General features: G+C 39.8%; 1 protein-coding gene and 1 long non-coding RNA gene across 2 annotated transcripts in view; one reads left to right on the plus strand and one right to left on the minus strand.

Annotated features, from left to right (window-relative positions):
- The window catches only part of CAP2 (cyclase associated actin cytoskeleton regulatory protein 2), a 68,549-nt gene that overhangs the window by 39,094 nt on the left and 12,038 nt on the right, over positions 1-17,417 (plus strand). The window contains exons 5-7 of the mRNA XM_065630266.1: positions 5,610-5,753; positions 5,985-6,070; positions 7,788-7,893. Coding sequence (XP_065486338.1) covers positions 5,610-5,753; positions 5,985-6,070; positions 7,788-7,893 — 336 coding nt within the window. The remainder of the gene's footprint in view (positions 1-5,609; positions 5,754-5,984; positions 6,071-7,787; positions 7,894-17,417) is intronic.
- LOC135986309 (uncharacterized) overlaps positions 1-17,417 on the minus strand; it is a 58,224-nt gene that overhangs the window by 21,624 nt on the left and 19,183 nt on the right. The gene's annotated exons all lie outside the window — the stretch shown is intronic.

A 17,417-nucleotide genomic window follows, 5' to 3' on the forward strand; every position in this document is an offset into this window, starting at 1 on the left:
TTTTGGTTCACGGGTTATTTAACTTTTTCTAATTTTACTTTGGTCTAAATCAGACCACAACCAATGATTTTTGAATTCTGAAACTTATGCTATTTGTCTTTCACATTCCTCTTCATTTGCCCTCCCTCAGAGTTTACGTTTCAAAACAAACCCACAAATGACCAAACTTCTAATTTGTCATGTGGGCTTGTGGTTTGGTCTTCCCTTTTTTTTTTTTCCCCACAAAGCACAAAATTGCTACGGCTAATATTGGCTGTTAGATTGAGAATTTATGTGTTATCTAAGAGGAATAAAAGCCAAATACCAATTAAGTCACTTTGGAAGCACACGAATGTGTCTAAGCGTCTGTGCTGATGAAGCTGACCAGACATTTCTGCAGATTTGTCTCTCTGTGTCATAGTCCTGCTGTTGCATGGCAATGAGTTGAAGTGGCAAAACCTGCACTATTGACAAACAAATCAAAGACTTCTTACACCGCTATGTTGAAGATTCACAATCTAAGAAAACAAGACCAGGATAAATTAATGTCTCTCTGTAATTAGTTAGGAGGAGACTTTTGAACCCTGAAAATATCAGGATACTAGAGAGACATGAATGTAATGATCATAGAGAAAGATCTCAGATGGTCTTTACTTCCAATCAGAAAATGCTTGCAAAGAAAGCATTGGCTTAAGATGTAGTGGGTTATACTGCAATTTTAAGAGCAAAACTGTGGTAGCAAACGCGAAACACTTTCTGTAAGGAGCAATGGAGATAGGCACTGCTAAAAGAACAGTTTGACAGCTGCCAACAAAAGCTGGTAATATTTCACTATGGAATGAAAAATAAAATAAAAAAGTAAGCATTTGAGGAATCTGGATGCAGCATTGGGACGCTCAAAGTTAGCAACTAGCTTAGATTCACCTCTGGAAAAATAAAAAACTCTATATACTTGAAGAAAGAGGTTACTCCTCAGCCTAATCTGAACACTGATTCCATTCGGATTGTTGATACACGGCTACAACAAAAAAGACAGGCCTTTCTTAAACGACATATATACAAAAAAAAAAACCCAAACCCTAACTTAAATTTTAACATCTTCTTTACAGATTGCCTTTTACAAAATACAAAATATGGGAAATTACAGTTAATCTAAAACTTTTAGTTCTAGAATTGTAGGCACTCATAGCAGAAATGCATCTCACTGGTGATCACTGAGGCTACCAGTATCTTATTCGTATCAATACAAGAGGGGATTCTGCTCCTCAGGGTAGGCATGTTGTGTAAGGTGTCCTTCTAGGCTCTCCTTATAGTAAATGGCAGCACCTCTAGAGTGCAGTCTTCACATCTATTAATGTCTTCTAATAGGTAGTCTTCTAACATGTATTAATAGGAGGAAATAATTCCCCAGGGACATCCCGTTCTTCATTCATAATAGAGGGAATCAAGTCTCAGCTGAGAGCAGATGCTCACCTTTTGAATTGTTAGAACTGAGGGTGGCAGATGCTATCCATGACATCTTTCATCCCTTGAAAGGATGAAATGTGGGATGAGACTGTACTAGGCTGTTTGCAGAGATAATGGCTGTGTATACATTAATGTTTTAGTTCACAGTTGGACTATATTTTTCCTTCAAATCAGTCCCATTTACTATGCTGTGATTCACATTGTGAAGCAGTCTTAGGGTGTACAAAAATTGGTATCTTTGTGATGAAGTTAAATGGAAGATACACTCCCAGACAGCACCTAAACCACGATTTACAGCTAGTCCAACGTAACGCCCCCAACCACGTATAATGTGAATGTCAGGGTGTCAGCACCAACTGTTGAGCGCTACAGAACCATTTCTATTAGGCTGCACTACTTGCCAACATACACAAAGACAGCTGATTCAAATCACCTCCATGTTCCAAACTTGCCTGTGAAAAATACAGTGTAAGTATGGTGGAGATTTTGAACTGACAGACGAAAATAAAAGAACTGTAGACCATGGAAGAAAGGTTGCAGTCATACTCTTCTGGTTGCAGCTGAGTAAAATGAAGGGGCTGCTGATCCCAAATGCTCTCAGCTTTCTCTTGCTGCTCCTGCGCCAAAGGTTGCCACCCCCTCAGTTAGCCGAACTTAAAAGGGTATTTGTTCCCTCGCCATGTTTTTTCATAATAGGTCAGGTTGATGTAAACACTATAATAGTGAGGTCTGAATTGTGTTGCCTCCCATTAACATAAAAATTCTTCAGTAAACAGTCTCACCCCTCAAAACCATGTAAGATTAGCTTGGAAATACATAAGATCTTTCAAAACTGTATTTTTATTTACCTGCTGGGTTTTGTGCCTTTGTGATTCATGCTGGCAGGTTTCTGGAGAACAACGGTCCTGAGAAAATACCCATTTTCTCAAATTAAAGCTGAGATTTTCAAGTAATCACTGGCTCAAGCAGCCAAAGCTTAAGCAAGCCCCTCCGTTTAATGAGATCTCACAGGCAAATAGCAAAAACCACAAAACACAAAATTTTGGCCATTCTTCTGCATTAAACCCGTGTGCCCCAGTCCTGTTAAATCTGTCATCTGGGTAACTTCTTGTGTGAGTATTACAATAATGTGAAGGAGAGGAAGTCTGTTTGGTGCAGTCTGTTGGAACACTGGTGTGCCAGGCCATTTTCTGAGACTGGGCTGAGACTGTGAAGTCTCTGAAGCCGAAGCCTAAGGCAGTTCTTGTTGCATGCTGTAACTGTTTTGGAGTGGTTTAGCTAATCACTGCAGTGGTCTTACTGCCCCTGATTTTCTCATATGAATTATAAGACATGGATGGAAGGTGGTTGGTTGCTTAGCTATTCATATTTTAAAAGACCATCTGGTTTTAGTAATTATTAAAAAAGGACAAAGGCGTACTGGGAATTAGTTTTGATATTTCTAAGTTGTGCCACTGTTGCATTTTTAAACATTTCAGCAAAACTGATATTATAATAGGAATGGTGTTTATACAAAGACTCTTAAATTTCTGTTAAACAACTGTGCTGTGTCTTAAATGACAAGAAATTTTATCTAGCACATGCCAAAGGCATGCTGAAGATTTTTCCAACAGCTCTGATTCATCTCCTTGAATTCATTTTTTCTTAGAGATACAGTATAGACAATAATTTTATTAACAACCAGCTGTTTTAATATTCATTGCAATAAAGAGATCATTCTTCTAGAACACTCAGCACAACTGGTTCTGCATTGTGGAGCCAAACAAGACTGATTACTGGCAGGATTAATGAGCCTTTCTATACCCGTATGCCATACACACTATAATTCATCTGCAGCTTAATCACTAAATAAAAATTTAGAACTGACTGCATGGAGACAGGACTCAATTAAGTGATTCCTTGCAGGCCGGTGTTCCTTTGTGTCCAGCCCTTGCACAGAAACTTGGCTCACAAGGCGCTTGCACACACACAGAGCCAGCAGCCCTGAGGTTAGGACGGGGTCCCAGCAAAGGGAAGGCAGCCTGGTCTGCTCCCCTGTGCATCTCACGAGCGACAGGGCTGAGCAAAACCTCAAGCCCTTTGTGGCTCTTTCTGGCATCCCTGCAGTGCCAGGTGAGTGATTACTTTGAGCTGCTTTCCTTAGCAATATATATTTCACCTTTAAAACTCCCACAAGGCACTTTTTTCTGTGAAATTACATAAGTCCACTATGTTTTTATGAACTGGACAGTTTAAGTTCTGTGTTCTGAGGGGCAGAAATTCTGTCTGTACCACTGACAGAAAACCCTCGCAAAAGTGGTTGGGAGTTTTTCTGGCAGGAGTAGGAGGAGGTGTGGGTCTTACGGTACCGTTCAGGAAAATGTTTGGCCCTCATTTTGACTTCTTATATGTAAATATCAAAGTGTTCTACAAAATAAACCAGCTATATAGCATCATTTCATATATAGGAAGTTGAGGCACAGAAAGGTAATGGAGCTTTCCTGAAACCTGACGGTAATTTGGTGGGAGAGCTGCAAAGAGAACCCCCATTTAGGGACTCCCACTTCTGTGCCCCATCCACAGAAATGTGCTGCCTCCCAGTGCTGTCTAGATATACCAGGCATCTGCAGAGCTGTATTTTTAGCCCTGATATTCTCTTTGGCTGGAACTGGGCCATGAAGATTCGCAGTAAGCTAAGGACTGTAAATATCCCTTAGACTTTATGGGAGGAAAACTGGCATAATATCAAAGCAGAACAAGCACTTTCTTAAATTTCAGTTTTGTTAACTACTGTCATACTTGAAAGATTTCCCTGCAAAATAAGAAAGAACCTACCAGCTGCAGCATGTTGTAAACAAGCAAAAATTAGAAAGAATAATTCCTGCAGACTTTATCATGTTATGGCAACAAAATCAGTTTCTAAGAACTACAAATCATGGAGGTTTCAGGGCTTTTTCAGACGTAATGACTTACGCTGGTCATTACACCGTCAACAAAAAATCTTTTCATCTCCCAGTAATACTGTAAATATTTCTTTTCTCCCAACCCACTTTGTTGTAGAAAAAGACCAAATATCCCCATGCCTTTCAAATGCATAGGGCTCTCTCAAAATTACCACTAAAACATTAAGGCTCCACAGATGGATCAAAATTCTTTTAAAAATGCAGATCCACTTTTTTGTCATGTTTTTGGAGTGTCCTTTGACCTATGATCATCCATAGCAGACATGCTTATTTTAAGGTGACATAAAATTCTCTAAAGATGAGGTCTTGTGGAAGGGTGAAAAGAAATATCTTACAGATGACAGAGATCAAGCAGGACATGCACAGACATCGTCTTCTGTGTGTCATGACAGCATTAGTCCTCAGCAGTTGTTTTGCTTGTAACTGTTGACGCCCTGTCCCTCAGTGTGCTGTTTCTGAGTGGAAGAATCTTTCCTGGTAAGTTAGTGCTCCAAGTTAGTTTTTCTGAGACACTGGGCCAGTGTGATTAGCATTCACTTTGCACAGGAAAGGGCTTGGATAGCTTCTACATTCATTCTGCTTTTCATTCAGACACTGTTCCTTCCGCTCAACAGTCATTCCCCTGGATACCATTTGTTTCTGATTGACACAGGAGAATTTCCCCAAACCACGGCTTGCAGGCAGTATGTTTCCCATGAAATCCTCCCACATTACTTGCAGCCAAAGGAAAATAAAACATTAAAACTTACAGGGAAAGCTAAAATTGATATTGCCTTACTTTCTCAGTCTTGTTGCCAGATGATAAGAGGCCACTAACCTAGCAAGCAGTTTGCGTTTCTTATAGAAAGAACAACTTGGTTAATAACTTGAAAAACTCAAGCCTTCATAAAGACTCTCAAAACGTTCCAGGGATGTCAGATGAAAAATACATTCTGCAGACTCTGAGCTATGGGGTCTCTATGGGTCTTAACCTGAGCAGCATGTAAAAATGCTGCCAGTGCTAAGAACAATTTTTGCTGCAACACATTATTAATCCATGTCTGTGAATTTTGCTGCTGCAACCAGAGGAGGGTAATTAAATTGTTACTTTAATGTAGAGAATATGCTGACCTTTCTTTCCAACTGTTACCTCAATGGGCAGGGAGGGCAATGTTACACCACAGGTAGTTTTTGGACCACCCACTGTAACAGCAGCATCTTTTTTTTTTCTTTTTTTTTCAGAATGAGGTGGCTATGCTTCTCAAGCCAATATCGGAGAAAATTCAGGAAATCCAGAACTTCAGAGAGAGGAACAGAGGAAGTAAAATGTTCAACCACCTCTCAGCTGTCAGCGAGAGCATCCCTGCCCTTGGGTGGATAGCAGTGGTGAGTGACACAGGGTAGCTGGGAGGGCTGTACATGTGTTCTGGATGGCGTGGCCCAGAATAGTACAAAATCTTGCAGAACTCTGCAGTCTTCATCTGCATAGTTCTTCTGTCTACTACACCCAAGAAGGTGTTTCTTCTTATCCCTAATATGTCAGGGAAGGTGTCTGACTAATGTTTTACTTCCTTTCTCCTTCCATTGTTTCCTGCTACCATGGGTTGATGATCCTAGTCTCCTAAACCAGGCCCTTATGTCAAGGAGATGAATGATGCTGCCACCTTTTATACTAACAGGGTATTAAAGGACTACAAGCACAGGTATGTTGCCAAGCCCCAGTATCTACTAGCCAGAGAACAGAACATTACCCACACCAACAGGGTTCACAATGCCATCACAGAAAGCATTTTGTAAACTAAAAAGCATTTGGTAAAATAAAAAGCATTTGGTAAAATCTGCTTGCAGTAGTATATTTTCCCCTCCTCATCTTTGACCTGCAGCATGTTGCAGTGAGAGTGGCAGCAGCTCTAGCGGCACTGGTTTTTAACTCTCTGCAAATTTTAGGATTACATTTCATTTTTTGGCATTCTAGCATCATAAGCTTATATGCAAATGCATATTTACGTATCAGCATGTGGCTAGCTAGCTGCTCCATGTCCTCGTCTCACTTGTGCACTCATACTGTTGCTGTTCTCACTCTTTGCTTGGAAATTTGCATTTGGGTGGTAGCTGTATATAACTGAGCATGTAATTCTGTAGCTCCCAGTTTGATTTTTTTTCTGTACCATTGCATTGTTCTTAAAGAGCACGAGGAATTCACAAAAAAAGGTCCATGAATGAGATCTGTGAGCTGACAGAGAAAAAATACAGGTCCTTCCTATGCCCTCTTTTAAAAGTCATGTATAAGTCCTGTTGATTTGGTACTTTTGGAGGCCAGATTTTAGCAAAGAACGGTATTTGTTATTGAGTTTTTCCTCTTTAGTAAGGAAAACTTTATATATATATAAACCGTTTGTATATATTTCTGTTTATTGTGTATGTATAAATATATATTATATACTATCTATAATATTTCATGTTATATATATTACGTATTATTCCTGAAGCCTCAGTTTACTTACTGAAGGTAATATCTACTGGGCTAACTGAAGATTTTTACAATATAGCTTTATTATTTATTCTGGAGAAGAAAATGTCTCACATTGCACTTATTTAGGTATTTCATTCTTCCTCTGATAAGGAATGGTTTTCATGTTTCTCACTGAGTCAGATCACGATGTCTTCCAAAGTAGTGGAAGGCTCTCTCTTGACTTCAGTAGGCTGTGGATTAAACCTGTTGACCCAGATCCTCAGCAGTATTAAGCATCAGACTCCAAAGGAAAAAAGCAGGAGGTAGACACTCAAATCCTGGTAAGCATCCAGTCCATAGCCATCACTGTTCAGTAATAGTTCTTCATAACTAAGGACTCCATCTGACAAGCAGTTGCTCCCTCTCTGCATATTTCTTGTTTTCACTTACTGTCCCATTGAAAGACTAAGCCTTCCAAACAATGATTCCAGAGTCAACTTGTGACTTGTACTTTGAAAATTCTTGATGTATAAATATTTTAGTCTGATGACTATAACATGATCCAGTATTACCCTGGCTACATTTGAACTTGGAAGCTAGAAAATCTTACAGAACCCACAGATATTTAATTTCCTAAAATTCAGCACCCTGAAACTGAGCCTGGGTAATGGCTGCACAACTCCATATGCCTTCAGTGCTTCTTCAGTTGGCTTTGAGCCTGAACAGGGTGACGACTGACCCTTGCAGCAGGAAGCACTCTGCCCTTGTTTGTCCTCTGAAAGGATCTAAAAGCTTTCCAGTGTAGTACACCTCAGGATTTTTGGCACTGGGCTGGCTGCCTGCCTGCTAACTTGATTTGTCTGTGGCTTTAAGGCAGACATTGGGGTTTACCTGCTTTAAGCAAGAGTAGCAATGCTTTCTGGTTTTAAGTACATTCAGACATATAAATAATGTGTCTGTTTTTACAGTGACACACGCCATGTTGATTGGGTGAAGTCATATCTGAACATCTGGTCTGAGCTTCAAGCTTATATCAAAGAGCATCACACCACAGGTCTGACCTGGAGTAAAACTGTAAGTACTCTTTCCTTCTTCGTGAAGAACCGTAAAATGCCAGTAACCAATCTGTCTTTTAATGCAGGCCATTAGCTCAGATAGAAATAAATATCTAGGCCAGGAACAGAAGTCAAGGTCCATGGACTTCCCAACCAAGCCAAAAAAAGTTTGAAAGACAGGTGGAAAAGATGCGTCAGGCCATTGTGGTAAAGGTTTGGAGGAAGAGGGAAGAATTACATGGGATGGTTACAGCCATAATCCCCAGCTGAAAATGGTGGGGGGGGGCAGACAAAATTCTGCAGGTCTGCTACAGTAGGAGGTAGGAACAAAAACAAACCCCCAAAATCTGAAGGACAAGTCAGACTAAAGGAAAATAGGGGGAACATGACATGGAAAGGAGAAGAGTGGTGGAAAGAATCTGAACAAAGAGGGATATTTAATAACAGGAAAAGGAAACTCAAGGGATACATATCAGCTTATTACTTCATAGATACCTATCTTTATAAAACTGTTATACATACAGAAATAATTTCTGAAACACATATATATATAGAAAGTAAATATAACTGTATGCCTAACTATGTATGCTCTCTCCATATGTATTTACATAAACATCTTCTGTGTGTTACATCAGAGATGCATAGAAAGATGATGGCTATGAATATGGTTCTCTAAAGAGAGGTATAAACACAAAGTATTAATCTTCTGTTGGATAGAACAGTTTATATCCACTGTCTACATTGATGCAATGTTCTCTATTATTCTAATAATGTGCTTATGTTTATTATCAGGTTAGGAGAATTGCTGGAGTATATTAAAAATATAATCAGCCAGCTGTTTTCATCTCCTAAACCTACCAGTACACTCACATGCTTGCACATGCAATCTTTCGCACCAAGTTTATAATTTCTTCTGTATAGGCAAATATTAATATTTTTTTTCAAAACTGAATGACTATTCAGAGGACTGATATAGGCTACTGGATAATTTAATTCCCAGACCAAACCAAACCAAACCAAAGACAGACTTTACCAGGGCCTGTACTGACAGGGCAAGGGGTAACAGTTTTAAACTGAAAGACGGTAGCGAATATAAGGAAGAAATGTTTATGATTAGGGTGGTGAGACACAGGAACAGGTTGCCTAGAGAAGCTGTGGATGCCCCATCACTGGAAGTGTTCAAGGCCAGGTTGGATGGGGCTTTGAGCAACCTGGTCTAGTGGAAGGTGTCCCTGCCCACGGCAGGGGGGTAGAACTAGGTGATCTTTAAAGTTTGCTTCCAACCGAAACCATTCTGTGATTCTGTGGTACCTGGAGAAGTTACTTCCTCTCCCCCTATATGGAAGTGATAACCATGATTTTATGTTACTTGTACTCAGCAACAGACTATGCAACTTTCTCTTCACACCCTTCATTAGACATTGTACAAGGCCTTGCAGTACTCAGGTATTCAAGTGCAATTTCAAACATAGGAGAGACCATGATCTGTGTGTACTTCTTAGCTTGAAGCAATGCAAAAATTTTTAAACATAATAAATTAGAAGACTAGAATTATCTGGTGCTTTGTAGGTTTTGTAGTAAAAATTCGAAATATTAAACACGATTCTCTTAATTTAGTACAAAATTTCACACTTGCTACATCCTACTCTATTCTAATAAATAAATGTGAGAAGAGCTAATGATTTTTAAATTATTATTAGGTAAGAAAAAGAAATTGTAGTACCTTGTAAGCAGAATTAGCCTGAGAATTTGGGACAAATTTAGTTTTGTTAATACAGAGAAGGAATCACCTTCAGCTTTAATGGAACTTTACAAGTACGGAAATAGCGTTATAAGATAAAGATTTTTTATAGCCATTTGATCAGACAGGGGGAACTGTCAGTGCTGTTGAGTACCGGTGATCTTGATTCAGAAGTGTAGCTGTTGCAGATTATATTTGACTGCTCTTAAAACTAACATCTCAGCCATCACGTCTTCCTATTTCCCTCTCTTCAGTTGTGCAAGAAATTGCTCAATACAAATCTAGGTGTGACTTGTTTATTCATATTAAGTATAGTTTCCAGCCAACAGTGCTCATTCCGTCATGAGTGATGAGCCCATTACTGCATCTGAAGGATTGATTTCCCTCACTTTGGATATCACTCAGATCTCAAAGTTGTCTGGGAAGTATGGCTTATTTAAATTATCGTTCATGTAATGTATGTCAGAAAAAATAAATTACAAACACATTTTTAAGGATGTATAATTTTTTAAAGTTTTACTTCATGTGAGTGTAAGGAAATTGGAATCCAGTAAGTTAGCAGGTTGTTCAAATAGCTTGTTGTTTACATGTTGTTTAAATATTTCTATGAAGCTTGGTAACAAACATTCAAGAAAGCAATGAGTTACTCAAGTGATAATTTCATTTCTATTATACATTTTAAAGTGAGAATGCCACAGATTCATGCTGTGTGAAGTTAAGCATAAAGGTCTGCAAAATCAGGGCCTAGACAGACATACGATATATGTAAAAGCTGTAGATATATTCCAGACACAGTTGTTAATCATTGCATACAGCAGCTTCTACTTACATGCATAAAAGGAAAAAAGGAAAAAGCAGTAGTTTGGGAAGACATCAAGAAAGTGGCACATTTATGAAAGGGAGATGTTGATGCAGAATTGCTATTTTATTATAGAGGGAGAGAGAATGAAAGAAAGTTTTTGGCCTGTATAAATACAGATTTAGAAGTAAATTATACTGATAATTTACCCTTCAAATCTGCAGAAGTCAACAAAGCAGTGCTTGAAGCTTTATATAAAAAGCTATTAAGTAAGCTATTTGGATATTTCTGAAGAGACTGAAGAGTCAGGGAGAACATTAACTACTGCTCCTCTCAGAGCTGTGTTCTCATAGCTGGAGCTGCAATAAAACCCCAAGAGCATCAGCTTAGATCAGACTATGCTTGGGTTTCCAAAAAGGAGGGGACAGGATTTTTTAGTGGGCAGTTGGCCCCTTTACCTATAGGCGCTGTATATCATGGTGTGCACATTTCTGGCTGTGCTCCCCGGCAGTATCACAAAGTTGTGCCATTTCCAGCACCCCCCATACCCTTCCATCAAGCTGCACAGGGCAGCTGCAGCCAAGCTTGGAACAGATCATTGGTGCATAAAGTCTTCCTGGCTCTGGCAGTGAGCACACAGGCAGGCACTTTACAGGAAAGAGAAAGAAATGTCTTAATAAATTACAAGACAGACACTGAAACAGGTGCAAAAGGTTGAAATAATGGCTAAGCAGTTGGCTCTGACAATAACAGTTACCTCTATCAGCTTTACAATAAATTTGTGATAAAAACAGATGCTTACTGTCTTTTGGATCTGACACAGTTCTCTCTTTATTCACTTTGGCTCTGGTTCTGCCAAGATGTGTGACAATATTTCACTCCTTGAGGGTATCCTATTGAAATGCATGGGACTGTATGAGGAGAAAGCCAAGAAATCAGTGGAGTTAAGGACTTTGAGACCTTTGCATATCTGAGCATGTTCTGCTACCCATGCGGAGCAGTGGTACAAACTGGACCCTATGTAAATCACAGGCGTTTCAAGACATGGTGGACAGGGTTAGGATATTTGTGGGTACTGTGCTCACAGAAGAAAACTACCTATTTAAAGTAGGTACGTTTGTGAGCAGTATTGTCCCAGAGGGTAAAATGTTCCACTCTGTATTTCCACCATGATCTGAAGTATTCATTTTCATTAAATCGATTGTGGCTATGTCAGAGAAAATATGCTTGTCAGTGGAAGTCAGATGGATCTACAGTATTTCCTTTAAAGTGTAATTCTGTAGTTCATTATTTTGTACGTAAAGTGTGAGCCTTCTTCTGCCACACACATATCGTGTGGTGAGTAGCAGTTCTCTACACTCACTACATCTCCATTTAGCCAACAGGAACAACAGCAATTACCAACCTAAGGGAGATTTGCAAGTTTTAATCTGCTACCAGATATGACATTCTCAGGTGTCAGTGAGTATTATGCAAAAGCCATTATTATAACAAAATGTTTTAAATGCCCAGTGTAGCATTTTACCCATGCAGCATCTGTTATTTTTGCATGCTTCCTGACTTCAAGGTGAAATCTACAGCTGTAACAGTAACCTATGTCTTTTCTTCAGTTCTTACTGATAAGCAGCAAGTATTGAAGTATGGCTCTTTCTTCGAAGTTTTTTTTTTGGTGGTGCAAAGAAATGAACAGCTGTAATATAAGTTCACAAGAACGCCTAATAAAAGTTTGTTTGCTACAAGGATTGCATGAGTAAGCTGGGGGAAGTGAAACTTGTGCTCCTATTTCTACAGGTTAACTCTGCAGCAAGAAAACAACCAGTAATAATGAGAGATTGCTGTAGTTTCCTGTACATCAAATAAGCGTTAAGAAACAAATCTTACTAAAGGATAATTGTCTTGAGTGTTTCTCTCAGTTGCAGGTGGATCTGCAGCTAAGTTTTTGTTCTTTGTATACAACAGTCATTTAGGACAAATTTTGCCAGCAGGATTATTTGCAAACAGGAAATATTTACAAACTAGCAGTGAATTTCATTACAGTGTTTAGCTTCTAATACAGAATTTCATTCAAGTGATCAACGTTCCTCTCCCTTTTACAAATCAAAACAAATTCTTAAAAGGTAGTCTGCATCTTTACAAGCAGTTCAGATTTATTTATATCCTGTTCCTATTGAACCCAATACAGTATCTTCAAGTCTTTCTTTTCCTGAAATACCATTTTAAAAAACACTTACAACTCATTAGAGTTTAAAAGCTGGAATTCTCCACAGGCTCCACACCAAGAACCATTGTAATTCCTACATTAGCCTGATTGAGTGCAATTATACTAGTCTCAGTACAGACTTTGGCCATTGGCTGAGAGAGCTGGGTCTCTTTAGCTTGGAGGAGAGGAGACTGAGGGGTGACCTCATTCATGTTTATAAATATGTAAAGGGTGAGTGTCACGAGGATGGAGCCAGGCTCTTCTCGGTGACAACCAATGATAAGACAAGGAGCAATGGGTACAAACTGGAACACAGGAGGTTCCACTTAAATATGAGAAGAAACTTCTTCACAGTGAGCGTGACAGAATACTGGAACAGGCTGCCCAGGGAGGTTGTGGAGTCTCCTTCTCTGGAGACATTCAAAACCCGCCCGGACACATTCCTGTGTAACCTCATCTAGGTGTTCCTGCTCCAGCAGGGGGATTGGACTAGATGATCTTTTGAGGTCCCTTCCAATCCCTAACATTCTGTGACTCTGTGATTCTGTGATTGTGTGATTTCATTCTCGTCTAAAATAATAACCTCCAGACATTTTCTAATAAAATGGCCCTGCTTCTCTCCTATACTATCAAAACATTTTCCTGTAATGTATTGTGTCTCAACCTATTGAGGTGAACAAGCTGCAAAAGACCAACTTCTGCAGGCAAAAGCTTCCTGTTATCCTTCCAGTATCTCCTCTGTGCTGTGTCTGGTTTGACCCACTTATCAAGCAGCCATCGGCTGAGCCACTTCACTGGCGCTAAAGGTCAAGACTGTAGTGCCAAATTCCAGCCACAACTGCCATCCCATAGGCCTCATTCAGATAGAAGGAAGGGCAGCATAGATATACTGATTTAAATGCTTGGATAAGACACGGATATTTTCGGAGTGCTGAATTTGTCTCAGCCATAGCCTTTCCTCTCCTTTTCTGTCTCCTTCTATTCCTTTCTCTTCCCTTCCTTTTCTCTATTTCCTTATTCTAAAAAAAAAAAAAAAAGAAAGAAAAAAAAAAGCATCCTTTAATCTCAACTGTTTCTCAGAGAACAGGCAATGTTCAGTTTTTGGTACACTGTCGATTTAGAACCTGGCCATCCTGGCAACTCTACAATAGCTGCCTCTTTGGTGGAGACAGCCTCAATTACGTCCACGTCCCTTTGAAAGAAAGCAGTTTTACTCCCTTATTCCAACAAGGGCTGACAATATTTGTCTTTACTGTGTATCAGCCGTGTCCTTTTAACATCAGTCACCAAACACCATTCAGACAGTTTAAGGGAGAACCTGGGAGAGGCTTGTTTCACAACAGCTGTCAAACGCAACCTGACCTGTAACATAATGCAACCTAGTTCCAGTGGAAAAGGGAAAGGAAAATTGAAGGTATGTAAAATGGAGAGAAAAGGAAAGGGCACATCTATTAAAACTTTACTACCCTGCAAAAGGGATTGATCTTCCTTTTAACTGAATGTTTATATGAGTAAAAGATGGTTTCATGTGCCTGTGGGAGCATATTACTTCTTGACAATTATGTTAGCATACAGTTCTCATATTATTTAGAAGACCTTGGCTGTGTAAAACATTTCTGGCTGGGTAACTGTGAAGATGTAAGCACCATTTTAAATGCTGAACAGGTGATAAATGGCAGGAATGTATTAAAAGAGGCTTCAAAGTTTGAACACTCAACAGATAAATAATTCTGCTGAGACCTGGTAGCAAGAAAAGAGGCTGGCCTGGTTTTTGCTGTTTTGTGTTTTCACTCACAAAGATTACATGCCCTGTCAGTCAGCTGTTCCATCTAGCGAATTGTGGATCTCAGGGCAGCAGAACCCCTTGCAGACAGGTGGCTTAAATACAGTAGGTAATAGAACTGTTGTGCTAAGCTACTTCTACACAAAAAAACACCTTAACAAGAGCTCTGTGCCCCTGAGTCACAGTCCACCTGTTCCCAGAGGCTGATACATGATATTTTGAACTTCATGATTCTTGTCTTTGGCTGTGCGTATGTATGGAAAGAACAATACAGAATGCTGAAATCATTTTAGATGTGAAACCAGGATTACTATAAAGGGGGAGGAGGAGAAAACAGAGATATCTGGTTTTTTGAGAAGAACGTAGTCCCCGTTATGTTTCCTGTTTATCTGCTGCCATGAAAAGAAGGCTTTTCAGTCAATTAAGGAACGGATTTTATGCCTCTGCCTAAGCCACCTGTTGTCTCAGCTGCAAATAGATACCTCTTAATATGAATGACTAATAAAATAGGTACTATGTATTATACACATGCATATATAATTTATTTATACGCATTCTACAGATGTTTATAATACGTTTGTCTTGAGTAAAAACGACCATTGCAGCTTCTGGAAATTTGTGTCCATTCAAATGCTCCACAGCAGGTTCCCACCATAAGAACTTTGTTCCCTACAGTTTCCATGCTGTGCTGTGTCGGCCTGAAGCTGGATCAACACAGAGGAACACCCTGGGTGTTCCTACAGGGCCTGGCACATAAGCCCCTTGTATCCCCAAAGCTATGAGCCTCTGATGAGGACTCCTTGCTGCTATAATACTACAAATATAGCAATGGTGACATAAAAGGCTAACCTAGGGAATTGTTCGGCAAGAATGGCTCAGGAACTAGTAACATCTGTGCTAAGACATAAAAAGAAATTCGTACCGTCTCTCAGTAGCTGGGTTTAACCTAAAGACATGTCAAGCTGCATATGGGCACCAAAAAGTACTGACAGTATGGCATCCAGAGCACTTGTGTTATGCATGAATGGCATTTTATTTCTCTAACGAGACTGGCTGGTGCCCTGTGATCCAGGGGAAGCCTTTAGGAGAAAAGTGCTGTAACAAGTCCCAGCTTCTCAGAAGCAAAGTGCTTCACTCGTATCTACTGTAATTTCAAGGGAATTAAATGAGATTCAACAGAGACGAATTTTAACCAACCAGCTCCCTCAACATAAACAGTCATTTCATTTTTCCAGTGAGCCAGCTAGGTAGTCAACAAAGAGAAAAAGAAAAGTACCTCACCCTTCTGCCAGTTCTACAAGATAAAGTAGAAATACAACATACTTTCAGGCTGTACTGCAGTCCTGCAAACCCTTGCCCAGTGATAATACACATTTATCAGACCCAGCCCCAAATACTGTCACTAAAGGAAGCTGCTGAGCCACAGTCAGTGAGAGGCCCTTGGGCCGCTCTGCAGATGGCTCTGCGCTTTTCCAGCAAGGAGCAAGCCCTGACCCATTCCTGTCAACCCATTCAGAGCATGGTTTAGTTGGAGGTTGAAGACAACTTTTTTCTCTGGGAGGAAATTTCTGGCATGTTCCATCCTCTACAGAGCTGTCACTACATGGCCTCAGTGCCCACATCTCCTGTTCTTGATAGGACCTCAGAGAATTACATTTTCCCCCATTTCAGAAGGCTCCAGAAACAAGGTTTAAAGCACATCAAGTTCACTAGGATACAAAGCTAGCAGGTTAAAAGTTAATGGCTTAATTTTGTGTTAGATTTTCACAAGGAAAGGTTGAAGCTATCTGTTGCCCTAATAATTCTTACAAGAGGTGTATTTGCAAACAATAAGAAAATGACCACAGCAACACGTTAATAGGAGGAATCGGCTCTCAGTGTAACTTGACATGATGTCTATAGACACCATGGCACTCAGAACTGCAGCTGTTACCAAGGCAAACAGCTGAAATAAAAGAGGAAGAAAGGCGGCTTGCAAATAACCGCCTTTGCTAGTCCAAATGGCTCTTAATACTCCTTGTGTAAAGATACACTGTTGTTAACATCTGCTTGAAGTTAATCTTAAGAGTTGTTTGCAAATAGCAAAGCTGGTAAGCACCTGCTGCTTTAGGATAGATGAACTTTTGCAGGCATATAACATGCTATTTTATTCCCAGTAGCTCTCACAAACACCACCCTATACAGAACAGAAATGAAGGGACTTTGTGAAGGGCACTTTAGTTGAAATTGGATAGGACTACACACAAGCATTGCCAGATACCAGAACATTTTAATAGTCTGGTTCAGAAATATTCTAGAACCTGAGGGCCTAAGTGGTCTTGGAAGGGACTAAGGAAAGCAAGGCAATTACCAGTGACTTAGGTTGGGAACTTGGAGGTCAATGTATTAATAAAGGTCAAAAATAATCAAAAGAGAAAGTTCCTGGAATCACTTCACTAGGCTGATTTTAAAACTGCCCTTTCTGTCTGGATGTTTCAGTGCAACACAGGTCTCATCTTCCTGGCATGCAGGGAATGCAGGAAGTGCAACGTTTTCTGCGTTTCCCCTTTGCTTTTGTGCTTTCTGTCCCCTTGTTACCCTGAGCCACTCTTCACACAAAGAATTTCGCTGCACTTGAATGTTTGTTTTATTTCAGTCAGGTAAATCAAAACGGCAAAGAAAAGAAGACAAAAGCCAGAGTAAGACTGAACCCCTCTTTACAGCAAGTCTCTGTACGCCTCCTTGTCTCTCTTTTCCATGCTGTTCCGTTTCCATGGGGGATTGTCCTACTGGATGTGTCCATGTTATAAGATGGTAGATCTACAATGGAGCAGTTAGTCCCTCCCTGTACTTTACTGACCTTTTCCCCTTTGATTTGTCCTTCAATTTTGCCTGGCCTCATTTATGATTTAAATTGTTTGCACTTTCCAGGATGGCCATAGATGTTCAGACATAATTGAAAATATCATTATACAATATATGTTAGCTTGTGTAGCTGTAGCTTGGATCATAAACTAGACAAGAATTTGTCATGCAGGAGA

The sequence above is a fragment of the Caloenas nicobarica genome, chromosome 2 (assembly GCF_036013445.1).
Source record: "Caloenas nicobarica isolate bCalNic1 chromosome 2, bCalNic1.hap1, whole genome shotgun sequence".
Lineage (NCBI taxonomy): Eukaryota > Metazoa > Chordata > Aves > Columbiformes > Columbidae > Caloenas > Caloenas nicobarica.